Here is a 20,748-nt window from a genome sequence, read left to right on the forward strand (position 1 = left end):
CGTTCTCTTTTTATTGTGCGTGCTTGGCCAGCTGCAATTGCTGTTTCTTCTTCTTCTTCTTTTGGCTCAACAACTGATGTCGGTCAAGGCCTGCCTGTACCCACTTGCGGGCATGGCTTTCAGTGACTAATTGATTCCCCCCCCTCCCCCCATAGCAGGATAGTCAATCCTACGTATGGCGGCACGGTCTATTTGGGGATTGAACCCATGACGGGCATGTTGTTTATGTCGTACGAGTTGACGACTGTATTACGAGACCGGCAATTGCTGTTTACCATAATTAATTCTTCTACTAGAGCGGCGCTCCGCAATATCAGTAAGCGCATGGAGTGCGCTGGCACTTACCATGTTCTATTTTTGTCGTATAAACAAGAAATCGCCTACATCCTCTTTCGATTCCAAAGTCGTTTCCAGCCAGCCGTTCTCGATATCAAAATACCTAGCGGAAAATAGATGGAAAACTGTATTGGCTATTTTGAACTGTTTTAAAATTATTTAAAGAACATGATTTAAACTAGTGTTGGGATTTATGCATATTTTATTGAGATTCACTCATAATAATCTTCAGAATGACTACATGCCCGTCGTGGATTCAAGCCTTGCATGGACCGTCTCCCCGTAGTAAAACAAACTACCTTCGGGTGGTCCCCGAAGATACACGGTTAATGAGGACCGAAAAAGGCTGCAAAATACCGCGTATCTCGAAGTCGAATCCAGCGAAAATATCACTAACTTTCGTGTAATTTTGTAAGTAGGGAGGTGGTTTTAGGCACTTAATTAATTATTTGATATGATTCTGACTGAATATAAAAGTTTCAAACCTTTTGAAATAGTTTTTAACATTCGATCAAAAGGGAAATTATTTGGCTTTTGGCGATTGTTGTCTCAAATCAGTACAATTTGCTGTAAGAATTAGAGGTACCGTGTGTCTCGGGGACTGCCTATATCCGGCTGTGTTGTACATGCGAAGTCTCGAACGCCTCTGTAAGCTAGCATGCCCACGTAGGTTGTTACGCCAAGAAGAAGAATGATAAGAAGCTCAAGCTCTATGAATTTTTGGAGATTTATGAATCCATCATGATTCTTTTGAAATTCATTAATCTTTCGAGATTCAAGAATCTTTTGAGATTTAAGAATCTTTCCAACAGAATTAATTTCGAGTATTTTTTTGTTTTGATTATCCATTAGGATAATCCTTGTTTTATAGCTTACGTTCTAATGTTGTTGTCAATCGTAGTCATCTCCGAGCGTTGGTTTGGCGATTTGACGCTTTCTGCGATTTCCACTGCCCGTCTCGAATGATTTTCTCTGCCAGACTTCTAAATCAACAAACATATTTCAAAGAGCAGTCGAGTCAAATGGCTCGACTCGATTCGAGTTAAAGAATGGAATTAATGATGGGAAAAATGAATGAAAAATGAATTCCGTATAGTAAATCCAGAATCAGTTTCGGGAACCGACTCCGGAATAGGCTCTGGAATAGGTTCCGGAATCGGAATTGACTTCGAAATCGGAATCGGTTTCGGCATCTCCATAAGAAGAGACGTTTGGATCTAATGATGCTACGTATTGATAGCCGCAAAGAATCAAAATTTACTTGTAAAAGATCCATCCTCATGGAGATTATCGGACTGATTTCGCTTCTGAAACTTCTTATTTCAATTCAAGAACTGATTCTCATTTCGGTGCTGATTCCATTTCTGGAGTCATTTCTGATTCCGTTGCCGGAGCAAATTGCGATTCCCAGGTCGATTCGGATTCCAATTCCGATTTCAACGCCAGAATCAGCTCGGGAGTCGGAATCGTCCGATTCCGAGCTCTCTCCAACACTATGAACGCCACGGAAAACAGGTTGAAGAAACTTCTGTTCTAGGGTACCTATTTCGATACTTTCCTATGGAAAATCCGTTTATTCGTTAAAATTGTTTTTATCTTCAAACTGTCAAGATTTCAGTGAATATCGAAGGACTGGTAATGTTTGTAGGTTCCACCGACGATTAGGTAAGCGTTTGATCATTTGTATCTTTTTATGTTGGAAACACCATGTGCTGTGCATGCTTTGTTGACCAACGCCTTCAAAAAAAAAAGCTAACAGTTAAGACTAATGTCTCGGAGATAACCTATTCTGACGAGCATGTGATATCTATTTGACTTACTATTCAAGTAATGATACATCTTATGCGTGTGTGTGTTTCAAACGGTCTATTTCACTTCCTTGTTTGCATGCCTTTACAATTGGATAAGCAAAAGGCGGTTAGTTTATCTGCTGGTCTGCATCTTTCGAATCCTCCGGCCACGACACACCCCAATCCACCCTTGTCAAATATATCCGAGCGTAGGTGAGGATAGTGGTGACACGGTGACTCTAAATGATTCTCAAAATCACAGCCCAACGCATTTCCCCTTTTTGTCGCCAAATTAACCAACGGTGCTGATGCATACACATAAGGGAAGAGAAGAATAGGGGGGAACAAGGTGGTAGTGAGTTTGTATAAACTACTGCTTAAGCTGCGGACTTGCGCGGCTTCGCCACCTGACCCTCGCGGAATCCGTTGCGGAAACGGCGGCGCACCACCTTCAGGTAGCGCATACGGCCGGTACCGGTGGTTCTCCTGCGCTTAGCCTTCTCCGACCAGTTGTCTAGAGTAAAAGGGAGAAAGAAAGGGAAAACAAACCATTGTTAGATTCAAATTGTCAGTTCAGAAATGCATGCTTAGGTGGTACATGTTTTCGCAATTTGTTACAGATTGTTATCCTTATTTCTTAGTACTAACGGTAAGAAAGCACACGATAGTACCCTGAATAAGAATGTTAGTCTGTGCCCAAGCTTCACTGCTCTATGCAATGTGATTGCAAGGAGCTGTCGTAATGGGCGGAGCTATACTATATTCAAAGCACATGTTCTAAATGTTTTTGCCATTTTTGTACATTTTTTAATTGTTCCTCAACAGAAGCATATTCAACGTGTTTAGACTTTTTTATTTGTAATGTTATCCCATTTTCTTGGTACAAATGGTGAGAAAACACAAAAGTACCCTGTTTTGGATAGGATAGATTAGTCTGCGCCCATTTTCTACTGCTCAAGGCAATGAAATTGCAAACAGCTGTCGTAAAGGGCGAGAGCTCGTACAACGGTTTCAACGTATTTTCTAAAAAGTCTTCGAAGAGCAGCAAACGTTAGACCTTTTTCTGTTGGAATGTTATCCCATTTTCTTGGTACAAATGGTGAGAAAACACAAAAGTACCCTGTTTTGGATAGGATAGATTATTCTGTGCCCAATCCATACTGCTCAATGCAATGAAATTGCAAACAGCTGTCGTATTGGGCGAATGCAATATTTTCCACTATCTTCTAAATCGTTCCCGTATAGACTAGTATCCCGTATCTTAGTATCGTGTCCCCAAGCTGGAAAGATGATATTTGCCCAAGTTATACAGATGAAACCGGTATGAAGAATGAACGAATATAATTTGAAAGAAAATACAAGGGCGTCTGGCAACACCGGGTTTTACATCTAAATCAATCTTTATACTTCCCTCTTTACTCAATTGCACCAATACATAAACATGCATATTTCATTACATCTTACAATTAATACTTACAGGATCGGATCTTGGCTGCTGGATAGCCACAGCGCGAGCATGTATGCTTCTGAATATGGTAGGACGATCTACCACAACGGCGGCACAACGTGTGGGTTTTGTTGTGCCGCTTTCCAAAGCTGGAAGTACCCTTAGTCTGAAAGATGAAACAAAGTTGATCGGTTGAGTGATGGTCGGGTATTTTGTTGTGTACGGGAAACTGAGAGGTTATGGCGTATTTCGGAACGAGTCGCAGGATTCTTGGAACAAGAGCAAAATGCCGACAACCTGTGCCTCGGAGCGCGTGTGTGTGTTTAAAGTGCCTCTGTGTTCAGCAGCAGGAGCTTGATAATCGGAATCTCACGATACAACGAAAACAGAAATAAACACAATTAGGTTAAGCTTCAATTAGAAAAACTCTGAACGTAAGTCTCGTGGCTAATCCTGCAGCTCTTTACGGTACGGCTGGACACATAGGCACACACAACACACACACACACACACACACACATACGCACTACAGAGAGCGGCGTGGACACACAATACACGGCAAATTGCAAACTAATTTAGAAAAAGTTTAAATAATTCGCTTCATAAGAACCATCACTACACAGCAAATGCATCTTTCGTCGTTGCTACTCTTTAATCTACACGTCCTAACGGTGTTTTAGCCGAAAACGTGAAGATACTAACCATCGTGTGTTTCTACACAGCACTTTAGCAACCTGCCTTGCAAGGCACGCAACTCCAAAAGAAAGGTTACGGCCGGAACTAGCGATGACTGCAGCTCGGTGACAGCACTGGTGGCCGGCACATCAGTTCAGCCCGCGATGACAGAAGCAAGCAAACTGGCTGATAGAGTTATCTTTTCAAGCAATCCGCACAATGTCACCGTCAGTTAGCCTTCGTTTTGCACAGTGGGAACCAATTGTTATTATTTGTCGATTCATTTCGCTTGTGACCGTTCAAATAAACATAGAGCGAAAAACGTCTCGTGCGACAAAAGGAGCTCAATTTTGCTGGTTTTTAATGAATTGCGACGCAAATTTTCATTCCACGAGAATCAAAGTAGCTCATTTCACCCTGTCAACCTACTTGTTTTTTTTATTTGAAAACATAAAAAATAAGTTAAAATGTGTTCAATTTTGTTTTTGAGTTAACATTAATCTGAATTGTTAAAAAAAACTAGATGAATGGTTTTTTTTTCAAATGAAGCAGACATATCTCGCGAGACAAGTAGCTCAGTTTGCAAAATTGAGCTATTGTTTGTCGCGCGCGACGCTGTTGTTCTGTGTCTATTTGAACGGTCTGAAATGATAAAAGAAAGAGTATGAGCCTGCTAATTAAAAAAAAGAAAAGTGTAAGGCCGCAAATACGCGACGCGCGTTTCCGCGGGCGCGTTCAAACGCGTATATTGATACGGAAGAGTTTGATGAAGGGTATGCAATATTTGAAAATGATAAAATTTTTCATAAAAATATATATTTTCTTGGGCAAAATAATATGCTCTTGATGACGATAATTTTTGAGACATACTGTACATGGTCACGTACATGGCGCCTCCATTTCTTATGTCAAAAAGTTCGTCAAGCTTCGTGTGTGTAGCTTGTGTGTAGATGGCAACAAAACCAAGCGTCTGCGACAATTTCTATCAGCTATTGTTTAATTTGTGTGTCATCATGATTTTATAACAGGTCAGTGTATCGATATTACCATTATCTTCACATGAGCTACATAAGTTTTATATTCCGCAGCATATTTGATTTGGATAGCGTTTGGACATCATGTTTTTCGCCCAAGGCTGCAGCTGACCTCCATGCTGATATAATGGAAGAAACCCATGGAATGAAAGAAACTTATGTGATACAGTGACAATATGCAGCGTCAAAACGATGAAATGTCGAATAAAAGTATTTGTGGTGAATTTATGCATTTATTCCATGCAATTTAAAAACCTTTTGTTGCTACTTAACGAAGATCTAGAAAATGCATATAGAATGAGAAAGAGCAATACAGCCATCTCTGTCGATTTGTTCGTTGAGTTTGATATTTTTCGTTAAAAATACCGGCAAAATTTTAATTTTTAACGAAGCATTGGCGAAGCCAGGAAAGTCTTACGCAGTGTTTTAAGCCCTGAAATTACTGCTGTATGGAAAGCTAAAAGTAATACTTTTAGGCATACTTTTAACGGTTTCTTAACAGGATTGTGCTACTTGGGCAGTCATCATAATTTTAAAACAAACGTACCCAAACAGCCAGAATTGCTTAATCAGCTCATTTTGGCACGCTAAAGATCGCTGCTTGAATTCGCCTTTTACAGTAGATAAACAGCATCAAAGTTCTATGTGGGTCTTTCAAACAGCGCCTAAGCAGCTTCCTTATGCCACGGTGCCAGGGATTATTTTTCTTTGTGTTTTATTTTCAAGCAAGTGTCATTGATGAAATAAACAACAAGATTTTTTTTTCGTTTAAACACATATGTATATTTTTAAATTCTTTGTATTGATGAATTACACAAAATTTGACACAATTTACTGATAATTCACAATCACTTCACTCAATATTCATTCTTCAATTAACGAATCTAACTTGTGCAGCAGCAATGAGATGATTGCCGGCGTCAGTCTTTGACACTTTGACAAGAGCCACCTTGTACCGATGTCATGCATTAAAAAGCTATAAAGTTCCACCAAGTTCAGTACCCTTTCTTAATAAGCCTTCAAGTTCCATCATGAACCCTACACATAGTGCTAATCAGCCGTAAAGTTTCAAAGAGTGCCATGTGCCTGTTAAAAAGCTCCATAGTTCCGCAAAGTACCGTCTATCTCTTAATCAGCCACAAAATACGACATCGGAACGATTTTTCGTTAAACAGCCCCAAATCAGCTATAAAGTACGAGCTGGCTATTTGGGTAATTGCGGCAAATGCAAAACTCCATTAAATGTTCTCATTTTGTAATTTATGTTGAAAATACATTGTAAATAGACTGAATTTAAACATTGTGTGTGAATTTTATTAAAATGGAAACTCCTTTATCTTTTTAAATAATTGCTGAAAAAATCTGAAAAATTGACGTAAGACGTATAATGCACAGTTTTTAAAATTAATAGAGCCATTTTGCTGTGAAAATTTTATAAAGTACTGAATTTTTTTAACGTTTTGTAAGTTAAAAAAAAAAGATTTTCAACTTTGAAAAGTTATAATATAAAAACGGCTATGAGTTCAATCACTATAATATATGTACAGTTTTGGAAACTGCATTAGTTTATTTCATTCTCTTCCCAATATTTCATCGATATTGGATAACGCATTCAAAAGTTATAAGCCTCCAAAGTCGCTGGCTACCCGGATAGCCCAGTTGCCCGGAATATGATGTTATTTTTGGTTGCCAGTGACAGGGTTAAAAAAATTAACTCCGAAAGCACATTTCCCACTGTCGTGTTTCATCGCTACCAACCTTGCGGCGCATGTCGGCCCGGATGTAGCGTGGCTGTCATCGTTGGCACTGCTCTGGGCCAACCCTCTTTCCAGCACAAAGCTTCCATTGGTAAGCACGCCTCGGAGCAAATTAGAAGGTGAGTTGCGTTCGATTTTCCTCAAATTCTTCTCGCCCAACGGCTCAACATCAGCAGCAGCGGCGGCAGCAAACGGGAACAATACAGCTGTCCGTGGCAAGCGCTCATCGCACCATGGCACTTCTACATTTCAATCAAAAAACTCATCGTCGTCGTCTCCCATCAACCAAGAACCCCAAAGCAGTGGCACGCGGCGGGGAATGAACAGCACATTACAATGTAGTCCGTCGGAACTGCTGTAGAATTGTGCGTTTGTGTGTGTGTGTGTGTGTATGTATGTGTGTATGCTTCCAAGATCCGAGCATTCGAGTGATCGAGTGGCCGGTTCTGTCCTTAGTTGCGTGCAGCTGTTATTTATATATTATTTCTATTCTATTTCCAATAAGATTGTGAAGTGAAAGTCACTAATTTCCGTTTCTCTCTCATCGCCATTTTCAGCTCAAGATGGGGCGCCGTCCAGCAAGATGGTACGTATAAGCAGTAACTTCCATGGGAGGGAAGTTTCCGGGCGGGAAAATCAGTCTCCTTTCCTACTCGTTCCAAGAGACCAATCGCGTCGAGCTAAGCTTGTGGTGATATTGTGTATTTATCCTGCCGCTCGTTTACATCGAGTTGCATGGTTACTTCGATCATACGACCGAGCGTTGTCCGGCAGGAAGAACATGTTCAAGAAATGGGTGAGGTATATCCGTATCGAAAACTGAATTAGATGGAATCTCAAATTTACTTGATACAACTGAGAAGAAAGTTTCTAAAACCAAATCCAAGCGATCGGTTGTACGAATGTGAAATGCTTTCCTTCTAGTGAGGTTTTAACCTCTGAAGGGCAATGTTAAACTTAACACTGACCCAGTGTCCCTAGAAGGTAGAATAAATGCAAGAAAAAGGGTGAGTTGCTTCCTGCTTTAATCAAAGTGTTCGCTGGGATGACATCTCAATTTTACTTGCAACATTACGCTTCCAAAGTAGAAGAAAATGCGCTGAACTTGTCTCCTTCCGAAGGTGTTTTAACGTCATGTTGGTTCTTTGCTTTTGAGAGCAGCGTGATTTACACCGTTTCAAATTCGAGAAGGTAGAACAAATGCAAGAAAAAGGGTGAGTTGCATCCCGCTTTAATCAAAGTGTTCGCTGGGATGACATCTCAATTTTACTTGCAACACTACGCTAAATAGGTGAAAATGCGCTTGACTTGTCTCCTCCGGAAGGTGTGTTAAGGTCATGTTGGTCCTTTGCTTTGAAAAAAAAATCAAGAAACCAAGTCCAGGCGATCGGTTATATGAAGGTGAAATGCTTTCCTTCTAGTGAGGTTTAATCCTCTAACGGGCAATGTTAAACCTAACACTGACCCACTGTCCCTAGAAGGTAGAATAAATGCAAGAAAAAGGGTGAGTTGCTTCCCGCTTTAATCAAAGCGCTCGTTGGGATGACATCTCAATTTTACTTGTAACACTACGCTAAATAGTTAAAAATGTGCTGAACTTGTTTCCTTCCGAAGGTGTTTTAATGTCATGTTGGTCCTTTGCTTTTGAGAGCAGCGTGATTTACACCGTTTCAAATTCGAGAAGGTATATCAGATATTTAAGAAAAAGGGTGAAGTACCAACCTGAACCAATCAGCGGGATCTCAATTTTGCTTGAAACAGCTCGCTTGTGGTCTTGTGCGCGATTGCTATCTCTTGTCACGAGGAATGGATAAAATGCCCCCAATTCTGGTTTGTTTTCGACACCGACGTTAACCTACGTTTTCTACTCCATTTTTCTCCCAATTTCCTAGCTACCGCTACTGCAAGAACAAGCCGTATCCGAAGTCGCGCTTCTGTCGCGGTGTGCCGGACCCGAAGATCCGCATCTTCGATCTGGGCCGCAAGAAGGCGTGCGTGGAAGACTTCCCGCTCTGCGTCCATCTCGTGTCGGACGAGTACGAGCAGCTGAGCTCGGAGGCGCTCGAGGCAGGCCGTATCTGCTGCAACAAATACCTGGTGAAGTTCTGCGGCAAGGATCAGTTCCACATCCGCATGCGTCTCCATCCGTTCCACGTGATTCGCATCAACAAGATGTTGTCCTGTGCCGGAGCTGATCGGTACGTGTGCCTTTGCGCTATTACCCCCCCCCCCCCCCGTTTTATTTATTCATTTACTTTTTTTATGATGATATTGCTATTCTCAGAGCATTGGGTTATGATAACGTATGATTACCCTTTAATCACGTTGACACTTGCTGATTTTTGTTTTTTAATTGTTTTCAACTGTCACCAACAAGCCACGTGTCTGCAACGAGTTATTAATGTGCAACGTTTCTCTTGTCTCTCTCCCTCCCACAAACATTTCCTATGTTATACCCTGTAGGCTCCAAACAGGAATGCGTGGTGCGTTCGGCAAGCCGCAGGGTACGGTCGCGCGCGTCCACATCGGCCAGCCGATCATGTCGGTGCGCTCGAGCGACCGCTTCAAGGCGCAGGTGATCGAGGCGCTGCGCCGTGCCAAGTTCAAGTTCCCCGGCCGCCAGAAGATCTTCGTCTCGAAGAAGTGGGGCTTCACCAAGTACGATCGCGACGTGTACCAGAAGCACAACGACGAGGGCCGACTCGTCCCGGACGGATGTGGCGTACAGTTCCGCAACGATCACGGACCGCTGGTCAAGTGGGAGCAGCACCAGCGCAATCGACTCTCCGCGTAAAAAAAAACCAAGCCGAAGGTGGTGTTGCCAGGGGGGTTAAATGAATGAATGGTGTGTCTCGCCCGGTTCTCGCGTGCTTTTACATCGCCCGAGCCGGCACAGGAGGAGGTCTCTATTAAAGTGAACAGAATGTACCGGATACAACAGAATACATGCTTTTGATGATGATGATGGGAGAAAGTGTGAGGCGATTCATTTATTTATTTCTAAATTATTATTAATAAAAGGTAATAGAACTGTGAGACCTCATCCCGCTTTCGAACGTATTGGGTCGGAGTGCAGATCAACCGAAAGTGGCGCATCATCTAACACAGCGGCAGATAATTGAGTTTTTGGAAGGAGTCGCGTGTCTAGAGACACAACAATCCCCATATTGGTGCGAGTTTGGCCTTCACGGTGATTTGACAGATCGTTGAGGCTCAAACGTCAGTAAGACTTGCGCTCCAAAAGCCTATAGCAATAAGGAATGTTGCTCATTGGATGTATTTATTAAAACATGAGGTCTATAATTCGCTGCACAAACTAGAGCAACCAAAACCCTCATCCCCATGCCTAGAGCTGAGAAGGTTGTGCATTTGCGAGCCACACGAACGTTTGCCCGCACGCGGTGACAGCGTTGCCTGACAGCTGCAGTGCGCCGGCCTGCCGCGAGATGTCACAATAGGAGTCGAAAGAAAAGCAAGAAGAAGAAGAAGATGGTATCTTTGTATCGGTATCGGTAGGGGCGAAAGCGACAGTGCGACAACTGTGGCTGCCGCTGGTTCCGTGTGAGCACGCTGTAATCCATCCGTGCGCGTGTGCCCTTTCCGTTCGGTTCTGCGTGTGCTGCCCTGTCAAAGAATACCAATTTCAGTCTCCCATTTTCAAACCCACGGAAACGTAATTCCTTACCAACGGTGGGGGTAGGGGTGGGGGTGGTGCTGGTGCTGGTGGTAGTAGTAGTAGCAGTAGTGTGTGTATGTGTGTGTGTAAATGTTTAGTGTGATATAGTGCTACAATAGTTTCCAGTAAAGAGGTTTTTGTGCTGTGCTGTCTCCCGTACACACTCTTCACTCGCTCTATGTCTCTCCCGTTCTCCTGTGTAAACCCTCCTTCCCTCCTCCCATGGATACGCAAATCTATTTCTTTAAATTATTCTTGTATGTAGCGGTCGAGCGAAATACGCACGCCGGGGAGTAGGGAGAGGATGAACGCAAAGCGCATCGTGGTGCGACTCGCGACACACACACAGCACACACGCACACACGCAAGGGTAAATTTTCTTCGTTTCAATTAGCACACGCAACCCAGTCCCCGGTTGTCCGCGCCGCTCCAGGCAGCTTGCGATACGAACGCATCAGCGCACCAATACACCCGGGATCGAGATCGCGGCTGCTTGTTGGTGGTGTGGCATATCTTTTACTTTCGAACAAAGCTGAACCCCAGCACCATCCATCGGCTGACCGACCTGCTGGGCAAATGCTGTGCAGTCTTTGATTTACCGTCCAGGGTGTGTGTGTGTGTGTGTGTGTGTAAGTGTGTCTGTCTATTGGTTCGTTCACCAATTTCAATTGATGCCGTGTGTGTACCTCAACTTCAACAACCAACCAAATCCAATATCAATTCATTCTCGTCGCCTTTGTCACGCTCTCTGTCTCTCTCGCTCTGGCTCAGCTTTACTCGCGCTCTAATTTATTTCAACGTTTGCGCTCTCCTTCGCTCCGTCTCCTTGTGCCACCTGTGTTTGATAAAAAAAACACACATCCAGACATTTTGCATTTTGTGCACCACCATTCGCAAAGAAGGCCGAGCGTGTGTGTGTGTGTATATGTGCGATTGGATACGGATTCCTTCTGCAAGAACCTGGCCGGATATCGTACCCCGTTTTAGTAGTGCCGAGCACGCGGCACAGAGTGACAATTGTGCAACAAATCCGGTGCGTTAAACCGGCCCTCTACTTGTGTGTGTGTGTGTGTGCGTGGCGGTCTGTCTCAGCTTGTTCGTATTTGTGTACGTGTGTATATGTATGTGTGTACGTGCGTATGAAGCGTGATGGGGGTGGAAACTGGAATTAAAATTTTGGCCGAAAAAATAAATAAATAAAATAACAATCATCCCATTTTCCCATTTTCCAAGGGGGAATACTATTCTAGTACAGTGGAACCCCAACATAACGAGTTCAATCCGTTCCAGTGGCTCAATCGTTATGCGGGAGACTCTTGTCGATATAATGTGGTTGAAAAGTAAAATAATTGGCTACAGGACCGCATCTGTGCCGGTACGAAAGCATATGTGCGTGTCTGACCAAAATGGAAAACATCTTTGAGATAGCTAATACAATTTCGAAGATATGAGTGATTTCACTATTTCTTTGTCATTATTAATTGGTCCATTAGTCTTCAGATGAAATCCATTCCATGTTGTTTAATATTTTGCCACATTGATAAATTCCATTGCTTCCCACACGTGGTTTTGCGTGTAAGAGCGACTCCTTCGCCCGGTTGATGCTTGCGAACAAAGGAGAAAAACTTTTCAAGCTACGCGCTTGCAATGCTTCAAAATAACAATGATACACGATATTGTCTGGCAAGAGTTTGCTATCGTAAACTGTTGGAATTTCATGCTAGTCTTTTTGTTTTGTTCCTAAATAAGCTAGTAGCATCAGAATTGCAAATTGCTTTGTGATTTCCGACATAAGATTTCACCAACTGCATTGGCATTCAATCTAGCACCGGATCATGCGTTAACCAAATCTTAGTATTGAAACGCAAAAAAAAAACACTCGTCTGTGTACTACTGATGTGCTCTTTGGAGTGCACCCACGACTCCGATCCGACTCAGGCTATTGTTAGTTCGATTCCGACTCCGCTTAAATTCGAACCTTTAGTTCGGCGCGGTGTCGGAGTCGTTCGGAGTCGTTCAGAGTCGTTCGGAGTCGTTCAGAGTCGTTCGGAGTCGGAGTCATTTGGAGTTCGAGTTGCCCGGAGTCGTCCGGAGTCGTTCAGAGTTGTCCGGAGTCGGCCGTAGTCGACCATAGTCGGAGTCATTTGGAGTCGTCCATTGTCGATCGTAGTCGACCGGCATTGAAATCGGTCGGAGCCAACATGAGCCGTCCGCTTTGATGTGCTTGTGATCAGTCATTTTATTTCGTTGTGTTTTTTTTTATCTTACACTAAGCGCGTGCACTTCGTATATAAGTCTGTTTCTCTGTTCCAACCGATTCCGGACGACTCCAACGACTCTTGACTTTAGGTGACTACGATTGACTCCGACTCCGGTCGGCTCCGGACGACTCCGGACGACTCCGGACGACTCCGGACGGCTTTGCACGACTCTGGCCGACTCCAATTCCGCGCGAAACTAGTGTTTTGGATTTTGCTAGAGTCATAATCGTATTAACAATAGCCGGAGCCGGATCGGAGTCATGGGTACGCTCCAAAGAGCGCATCACCAATCCAAACGCTAGAAACACTCCTCAATGTACTACACACTTGTCCACAACTACACGACACTTTTCCTCCTGGCAATAGTTTTATATTAAATAAAACTTAGTAGCGAAACTCTTGTTTACCTGAGAGATTATTAGAACAACATTAATGCTCACTGTTAACCGATCGTGATCATGATTTCACATCGGCACCGCAATATTTGTCAGGAACCCAAATTAATGATGTATTGCTCGTAAAGCGAGATTTTACTCGTTATGAGAGGTATTGATGGAGCATTTGAATTTGCTCGCTATGCGAAAAACTCACTATACGGGGTACTCGTTATTAGGGGTTTCACTGTATTTGCATCTTCATTCATCATTGTCGTCTGTGTAGCATGTGCTCGATATGTTTGTGATGTTAAGTGAAGCTCCTGACATAAATTTTGTTTTTTTCTTCTCTGTATCTCTTTTTCCTTGTATCTCTCGGTGTACAACTTCCTTTGCACTTCACTGTCTGCCATATAAACCCACATATGTAAACACTCACACATAATACACCATGCCACCTCCACCAGAAAACTGAAAAAAACGCAATCTTTCAACTTCACATGTCGCACCCACCCGCCCGCCCCGCCCGTTGTTGTATTGTGGACTGTTTTTTGTGCTGTAAAAAGAAAACACACGTGTATTTACATTCTCTTTTCTCTTTCCTTTATTTTCCCTATTTTTTCTTCAACCCCCTTTCCGTCTCCATCCCCTCTACCCCGTATTCATTCCCTTTCCATTTGCAGGTGTTGAAAGGTGTTATTGAACACAACAACAAAAATTATTCACAGAAGCAGCAGCATCAATCCCAAAAAAATCCAAATCTAACGGAAGAAAAAAAAACGAAAACGTTGCACAAAACGGCACGTGTGGAGATTTTTTGTGTTGTATAGTACTCGTTCTACGTTCGTTTGTTTCCGATTTGAATAGTTTTGAGTTTGCTGTTTTGGTTGTCTGTAAAAAAAAAACAAATAAAACAATATCTCCAATCCGTATCACGCCCATGCGCCCGAGTTTTGCCTTTAAAACAGGGTTTAAGGGTACTTAAAAACGGCTAGTGGAACAAGTAGAACGAAAAAACAACCCATCTCGCCTCCCAATTCTACCACCACCCACTATCCGGTTTTATTCCCCGTAAGACATATTTTCGGCCACGGCCCGGGGGTAACCTTCCCACAAGGGGGAGAAAAAAAAACACACACACCCCTTCACAGTCTCTCGGCGTCCAAGCAGTGTTGTCGTAAAACAACAACATCAACACACCCCTAAAACGCAAAGCAAGTTCTCTAAAGATGCTTCTCAGCCGAAATAAGTAATTGTTGATTTTACTTTCCTTCTTTCTTTTTACTTTATTTTCTTCTCTTCTTTAAGTCCGTTTTTCCACCTTTCTTTAACTCATCACCAACCTATCACTCTTGTTCCCCTGTACCATTGCCAATCCTTTTCCATCCCCCCCCCCCACCCCCCCTAAACCTGGCCCATCCTTCTTACTTCGTAGAAAATTAACGATTTTGATCACTAACACCTTCACACTAACACAGCCAATTCGTTGCATGAGCATCATTGTTATCCGCCATTCCCCCTCCCCACCCTCACCTCATCACACTTTCGCATCCCGATTCTGCCGTAGAAATGTTACAACTAAAAAGCAAATTTAATCGCCCGTTCTGTAACGATCAAACAAGTAGTAGCACCGTATCTAACCTTCCAGTGCATGGCCACTCCTCCTCCCACCATTGCAGACCGTCTTGCTCGTTTGACTTTGTCCTTCTGACGACAAGACCCCCCCCCCCCCCTTCATTCACCCTCCGGTTGTCCTTCACCCAACTCAAAAGTATGGGCTCTAATGAGCCCGTCCCACTAACACAACAGTATCTCGATCGCTATAGATAGTAGTGCTTTCTATTTCCATCTCACCACCCCCCGCCCTCCTCTTTTTTTCTTTTCGTCTAAATTTTTTGTTGGTAAATCTGGTACCATCATCTAAACCGCGGGTGCTGGCCGGGCCTCTGTTCCTCATTCCAGACTCGGAAGCATACGTCCGGCGAAGCACCTGAAGCTCGACAGCATGGACGCACCGGCAACGTCCGATATCGTCATCATCAATGGGAATTCTCATCCAGATCTGGCGAACCTGATTGCAAAGTACGGACCAAAACTGCCCTTCAACATCTCCCTCCCACCCAAGGCGCAACACCCAATGCTTGCCGTTAGCAGTCGCTCCTGCTATTGATCAAACAGCTGACCTCTGCAGCACATCGGTCCTACTTGGGTGTTCTGCCGGGTGTTCGGCGGGATTTGCTTCCGTTCGTTTTGCCTGTTGTGTGTTTTCTCATGTTTGACTTGTTTTTCTTCTTCTTTTTTTTTTCTTTCACGAACCTCTAACCCGCTCCCGCGAAGTCGGCTCGGTGTGGCGAACGGTGGATGCGCGGTTTATCACAAAACGAATCGCGAAACGATGGTCGAGATAGGCGATTCCGTGCGCGGTAAAGACATCTACATCATACAGACCGGCACAAAGTGAGTTGAGCGATATGGATAGGCATGGAATGTTGCCATTTCTTCGTAGTGTGCATTATGTTTGGGTATATGAAAATGTGGCGGGAACAAGTAGTATGGACCTAATGTGAATTTCATGCTTTGCATGTTGCATAAGAGACAAATTGATTGCTTTCCTACTAATTTTTATTTTATTATTTTTTTTTATTCAGGCGGAACGGTTCGAACATTCCGTATTGCTTAAAAGTAGAGTATACAATTATACAGAGTTTTCCAAGTCAGTTTAGAATGTCAAAATTGTTATTAACCGCGGGCATAATGATATTCCACATCGTTCTGACATTTCCAATCGATCATCTTAAGTTTAATTTCTTCTGCATGATTTTCAACGGACTGCTGTCATTGTTTTTTTCACCGGGGTTTGAAGCCGAATCACATCACCTGTCGACATTTGAAGCATTGAACATCATTCTGGAGAAATAAAAAAAAAATACGTGGTATTTCAAGTCAGTATTGAGAGTAAACAATGTTATTCACCGCGTGCAAGATGTTAACCCACTTCAATGTGATAATTAGTTTTCAACAGCATATTTTTTTATTTCCTCAGCATGATTTTCAACACATCTCAAGCTGGATTGAATTTGACAGTTCATTTTGAAGCAAATACACCATTTGACAGATGTTGAAAAACATCTTGGAGGCGATGAATAATTATGTGCACATTCGAATGTGACTTGGAAAACGTTGTATGAGGGAAATGAAATGTCAGATCGATGTGGAATAACATTTTACAGCAGGTGAATAACAATGTTTACATTCGCATCTGACTTGGAAAACCCATGTAATGCATGGCGTTAGAATCCATATTGGCTGGGACATTTTGGTTTTGTTCCGTCCAGTCCATGATTTTGTGGTCCTATAAGCGTGGTGAGGGTCTTCATCATTCTGTTTTCGAGGTCGAGTTCAGTTGGCCATAGGGCATTGTAGGGGTCTTTATTAGTGATGGATAAAGTTGGCAAAAATCCGGTGTTGATTCCGATAATTTCAGCATTATCCGTAGTCGTTCGGAATCGTCCAGAGTCGTGTTGAGTCGTTTGGAATCGTCCGGAGTTGTCAGAGTCGTTCGGAATCGTCCAGAGTCGTGCGGAGTCGTTCGAAGTCGTCAGAGTCGTTCGGAATTGTCGGATTCGTCCAAAGTCGTTTAGAATCGTCGTATTTGTCCATTGTCGCTCGGAGTCGTGCGGAATTCGTTGAAATCGGAGTCTTCAGTCGAAGCACATTGCACCTGACGGTTGACAGTGACTGTTGACTCCAAATGACTCCGTCTCAGGACAACTCCGACTGACTCCGGACGACTCCGAACAACTCCGAACGATTCCAGGCGTCGCTGAATGACCCTAGACAATTCTGGACGATTTCGAACGACTCCGGGCGACTCCGGACGACTCGGATTTCGGGCGTAACAAGTGGTTCGGATTTAGTCGGACTAACAATAGCTGGAGTCGCATCGGAGTCGTGGGTGCGCTCTAATCGTTTAAATCGTAAAAATAAAATATCTTTTTCAGGAAATCCAGGTCCGATATCTACCTGTCCTATACGCTGGTGATGTGCTGCAAATGCGAAATGCTTAGACCTAGGTCTAAAGTGAACGCACGATCTCCAGGGATGTTATTGAATCAAGGTTTCGAGCATAAACGAGGAGTGATAAAGGTTGCGGTTTTGAGCCATATCATATTTAAAGTTCTTTTCCTTTTGCTTGCAGTGGGTGATTTTATCCCCTGCAAAGATTGTTGGATATGATTCCGAGTGAAGCGAACATCTTCTCGGTTTTAATTGATTTTGAAAATTCAAAAGCAATGACGATTTAAAAAAAAATCATGTTGCTATTACCTGATATTGTATCAAATCATTAAATTTTGTTCAAATAACTCTCAAATGCAAGAAACCGCGATTGTGTAAATATGCGTGTACCAGGTTCCGCATATCTCAAACACTAGCTTTACGTAAAGATTCTTAAAATATGTTAGTCTGCACAAGTGCTTCCTAAAGCATATTTAAAAGTATTTTGGCCACGCAGAATGCTCTACAAATCGTCTTAAAATGTGATCAGGAAAGTCCTTCTTGTCTTAAGGCAATGGAATCCATTTTTATTTATTTAATTGTAGATATGTGTTACCAATATGTGATATGTTGATATTTTGATAAACAAAATCATGGTTTACATGACATTAAAAAAATGGCAATTTCCAATACGCTTTTCACGTCATGGTTATTATAGCAAAGCCGTGAAAAAGCTTTTGTGACTGCGAGTGTTTAAAACAAATCTGTGTTTTTTTCAGTAATATTTTTAAACTGATACTGTACTGATACTGAAGATGTATGTTATTGAGGCGTTTTGATATTTTTTAAATCATTATGAAATATTTCACCAGTGAAAATTTCTTGGTATGGACTTCTGCTCATTCGTCTGCGATTTAACAAAAAAAAAAAAAAATGCGCTGCTCTGATGAGGATCCGTCAATATAAAAATGGTTACTATTAGCATGGCCATGTTTATCCATAAACGTGCTGACAATTGTCATCCAACGAAGGTTATTGGGGATACCTTTATTTGCATCCCTCAACGAGCTATCTGTACCTAAAATGGAACTGCGGAACTTTTCCTGTTTACTGGTAGCTGAAACATGTTCAATCGCAGTTACAAATCAAACAGAAAACCTAATGTTTTCATGACTTTTACAATAGTGTGTAGAAGGAGAGATAATGCATTTTTAAAATGAGAATGCTTTTTTAACTTTTTATAAGAATCGGCTTCTCTGAAAGCAATTTTGTAGATGATGAAAGCTGTTTTAAATAATTCGTTGTCTAGACTTTATGGCAAAACTAGACTAGATAGACATCTAAATTGATCTAAATCTAAACACACAAACGCACTAAAAAAACACGCCTTTTCTTTCGCCCTAATTTCACAGAGATGTGAACAACAACATCATGGAGCTGCTGATCATGGCGTACGCGTGCAAAACCTCCTCGGCAAAATCGATCGTCGGCGTGATCCCGTACCTGCCGTACTCGAAGCAGTGTAAGATGCGCAAACGGGGCTGCATCGTCTCAAAGCTGCTGGCGAAGATGATGTGCACCTCCGGTCTGTCCCACATCATCACGATGGATCTGCACCAGAAGGAAATACAGGGCTTCTTCGACTGTCCGGTGGACAATCTGCGCGCCTCTCCGTTTCTGCTGCAGTACATCCAGGAAAGCATCCCCGACTACCGCAACTCGGTGATCGTGGCCCGCAATCCGGGCTCGGCAAAGAAGGCCACCTCGTACGCGGAACGGTTGCGCCTCGGCATCGCCGTGATACACGGCGAGCAGAAGGAATCGGAAGCGGACGAAGTCGACGGGCGCAACTCGCCGCCGACGCTGCCGAAATCGCGCACGATGGACGTGTCCGGCGGGGTGCCGATCCACCCGGCGAAGGAGAAGCCGCCGATCAACGTGGTGGGCGACGTGGGCGGCCGGATCGCGATCATGGTGGACGACCTGATCGACGACGTGCAGTCGTTCGTGGCGGCGGCCGAGGTGCTGAAGGACCGGGGTGCGTACAAAATCTACGTGCTCGCGACGCACGGCCTGCTCAGCCAGGATGCGCCCCGCCTGATCGAGGATTCCGCCATCGACGTGGTGGTGGTGACGAACACGATACCGCACGAAATCCAGAAGATGCAGTGCCACAAGATTAAAACGATCGATATCAGTATTCTGCTGGCGGAAGCGATCAGGCGCATACACAACAAGGAGTCGATGTCATATCTGTTCAAGAACGTCACACTGGAGGACTAGGGCGTGAGGCGGCGCGTTTGTTTCGTGCTAACGATTTGGCCTACACCACACATCAACACAGCACCACACGCGTGCTTTACTATTTTTTTCCCTCCTGCAAATTTACTTGGTGCTTTTGGTAAAATCGCATTTTACACACCCACACTTACATTCAGGCATGAAAGAAACAACCAAAAACCAAACAAAAAATAAGTTGTATCCGGCGGCCCTGCACTGGAACAGTTTTTGGGAAGAAAGGTACGCTAACAAGGCGCGAACAGCAGGGACCAAACCACAACCAACCTTTCACGCAACGAAGATAGGCATACATGTTCTCAAAACGACCCTTTCGATTTTAATCCATAATTTTACTTACTTTGTTTTTATCGTGAAATGTTTCATGTTCTGTAAACGGCTAGTTCCATTGTTTCTATTTGTACTATCGTTTTATCCTCTCGCCTTACCACTTTGCTTCCTTCACACACAGAGACTAAGAACAGAAGAATAAAAAAAACATAAATATGATAGTTTAGTCAATATATAGTGTAGCGTTAGAGAAAGTAAGGATGTTGCTCGATGCAACGATCTGTGAGCAAACAAACAAACAAACAAAAATCTGAAACCCTGAATGCTAAAACGTACTCTACAGGAAACAAAGATTGTGCAGGCAAAACAAACATTAAGAAAGCATGTTCAACAGAGCAAAACAGCTAAAGAAAGATCGCACAGACTCGATGCGAAGCTTTCAGCTATTTTGTAGTTGTTGTTTCTAATTGTGCTCTGGTTTAAGGAAAAAAGCGGCAAAAACACTATGAGTATGAGGGAGGACTGGATAGGATCTGGATCAATAAAGTACACAATGATTTTTGGAATTTTATTCCTTACACCGTTAGATAATAATCGTGGCCGTCGCTAAGTATTTTTTGTCAGTCTGATGGGCAAGAGAAAGAAAATCGGAAGATTGGATGGAAAAGAGCAAGTGTACCAACCTCAACCCCGATTCTTCCACCCATTCCCAGCGTTGAAGAAAATTGTACGATTTTCAATGTTTGTGTTCACCTTGTTGTTATTCTTGTTTTTTTTTCTTCTTTTTTTCCTATAGTTCCAGATGTGACAGGGAGTAAAATGTTCTGTGCTTCG

The 20,748-nt window shown here is 43.0% G+C and overlaps 3 protein-coding genes across 13 annotated transcripts; 2 read left to right on the plus strand and 1 right to left on the minus strand.

The window, feature by feature from the left end:
• Nucleotides 1-2,187: 2,187 nt before the first annotated feature.
• LOC120955224 (probable 60S ribosomal protein L37-A) lies at nt 2,188-4,403 on the minus strand. 2 transcript variants are annotated; one of them, XM_040375901.2, is made up of 3 exons: nt 4,276-4,403; nt 3,604-3,739; nt 2,188-2,640 (listed from the first exon to the last, which is right to left on the minus strand). In XM_040375901.2, exons 1-3 carry the CDS (start codon nt 4,276-4,278, stop codon nt 2,504-2,506), a joined length of 276 nt encoding a protein of 91 aa, XP_040231835.1. In that variant the 5' UTR covers nt 4,279-4,403; the 3' UTR covers nt 2,188-2,503. The 2 variants fall into 2 exon arrangements, with proteins under 2 accessions (XP_040231835.1, XP_049466024.1); XM_049610067.1 differs by lacking the exon at nt 4,276-4,403 and adding an exon at nt 4,184-4,202.
• A 2,647-nt stretch (nt 4,404-7,050) lies between these two features.
• Nucleotides 7,051-10,016, plus strand: LOC120956977 (60S ribosomal protein L10). Its single transcript, XM_040378897.2, has 4 exons — nt 7,051-7,158; nt 7,597-7,625; nt 8,932-9,237; nt 9,503-10,016. Exons 2-4 carry the CDS (start codon nt 7,603-7,605, stop codon nt 9,831-9,833), a joined length of 660 nt encoding a protein of 219 aa, XP_040234831.1. The 5' UTR covers nt 7,051-7,158; nt 7,597-7,602; the 3' UTR covers nt 9,834-10,016.
• A 584-nt stretch (nt 10,017-10,600) lies between these two features.
• On the plus strand, nt 10,601-20,508 carry LOC120956298 (phosphoribosyl pyrophosphate synthase-associated protein 2). 10 transcript variants are annotated; one of them, XM_040377715.2, is made up of 5 exons: nt 10,601-10,712; nt 14,034-14,599; nt 15,313-15,432; nt 15,688-15,807; nt 18,759-20,508. In XM_040377715.2, the coding sequence occupies exons 2-5, from the start codon at nt 14,580-14,582 to the stop codon at nt 19,627-19,629; spliced, it is 1,131 nt and encodes a 376-aa protein (XP_040233649.1). In that variant the 5' UTR covers nt 10,601-10,712; nt 14,034-14,579; the 3' UTR covers nt 19,630-20,508. The 10 variants fall into 10 exon arrangements, with proteins under 10 accessions (XP_040233649.1, XP_040233894.1, XP_040234328.1 ...); XM_040377799.2 differs by having other exon boundaries at nt 10,626-10,729; XM_040377883.2 differs by lacking the exon at nt 10,601-10,712 and adding an exon at nt 11,487-11,748.
• Nucleotides 20,509-20,748: the final 240 nt, after the last annotated feature.

Source organism: Anopheles coluzzii, chromosome X (assembly GCF_943734685.1).
Source record: "Anopheles coluzzii chromosome X, AcolN3, whole genome shotgun sequence".
Taxonomy (NCBI): domain Eukaryota; kingdom Metazoa; phylum Arthropoda; class Insecta; order Diptera; family Culicidae; genus Anopheles; species Anopheles coluzzii.

What these genes read in the sequence shown, in the direction of transcription:
- LOC120956977 (XM_040378897.2), top strand. Translation starts at nt 7,603, where the DNA reads ATGGGGCGCCGTCCAGCAAGATG. An exon ending in GGGCGCCGTCCAGCAAGATG is followed by an intron (nt 7,626 to 8,931) that starts GTACGTATAAGC and finishes CCAATTTCCTAG; the next exon opens with CTACCGCTACTGCAAGAACA. An exon ending in TCCTGTGCCGGAGCTGATCG is followed by an intron (nt 9,238 to 9,502) that starts GTACGTGTGCCT and finishes TATACCCTGTAG; the next exon opens with GCTCCAAACAGGAATGCGTG.
- LOC120956298 (XM_040377715.2), top strand. Translation starts at nt 14,580, where the DNA reads ATGCTTCTCAGCCGAAATAA. An exon ending in ATGCTTCTCAGCCGAAATAA is followed by an intron (nt 14,600 to 15,312) that starts GTAATTGTTGAT and finishes TCCTCATTCCAG; the next exon opens with ACTCGGAAGCATACGTCCGG. An exon ending in ATCATACAGACCGGCACAAA is followed by an intron (nt 15,808 to 18,758) that starts GTGAGTTGAGCG and finishes CTAATTTCACAG; the next exon opens with AGATGTGAACAACAACATCA.
- LOC120955224 (XM_040375901.2), bottom strand. An exon ending in AGCAGCCAAGATCCGATCCT is followed by an intron (nt 2,641 to 3,603) that starts GTAAGTATTAAT and finishes CTTTTACTCTAG; the next exon opens with ACAACTGGTCGGAGAAGGCT.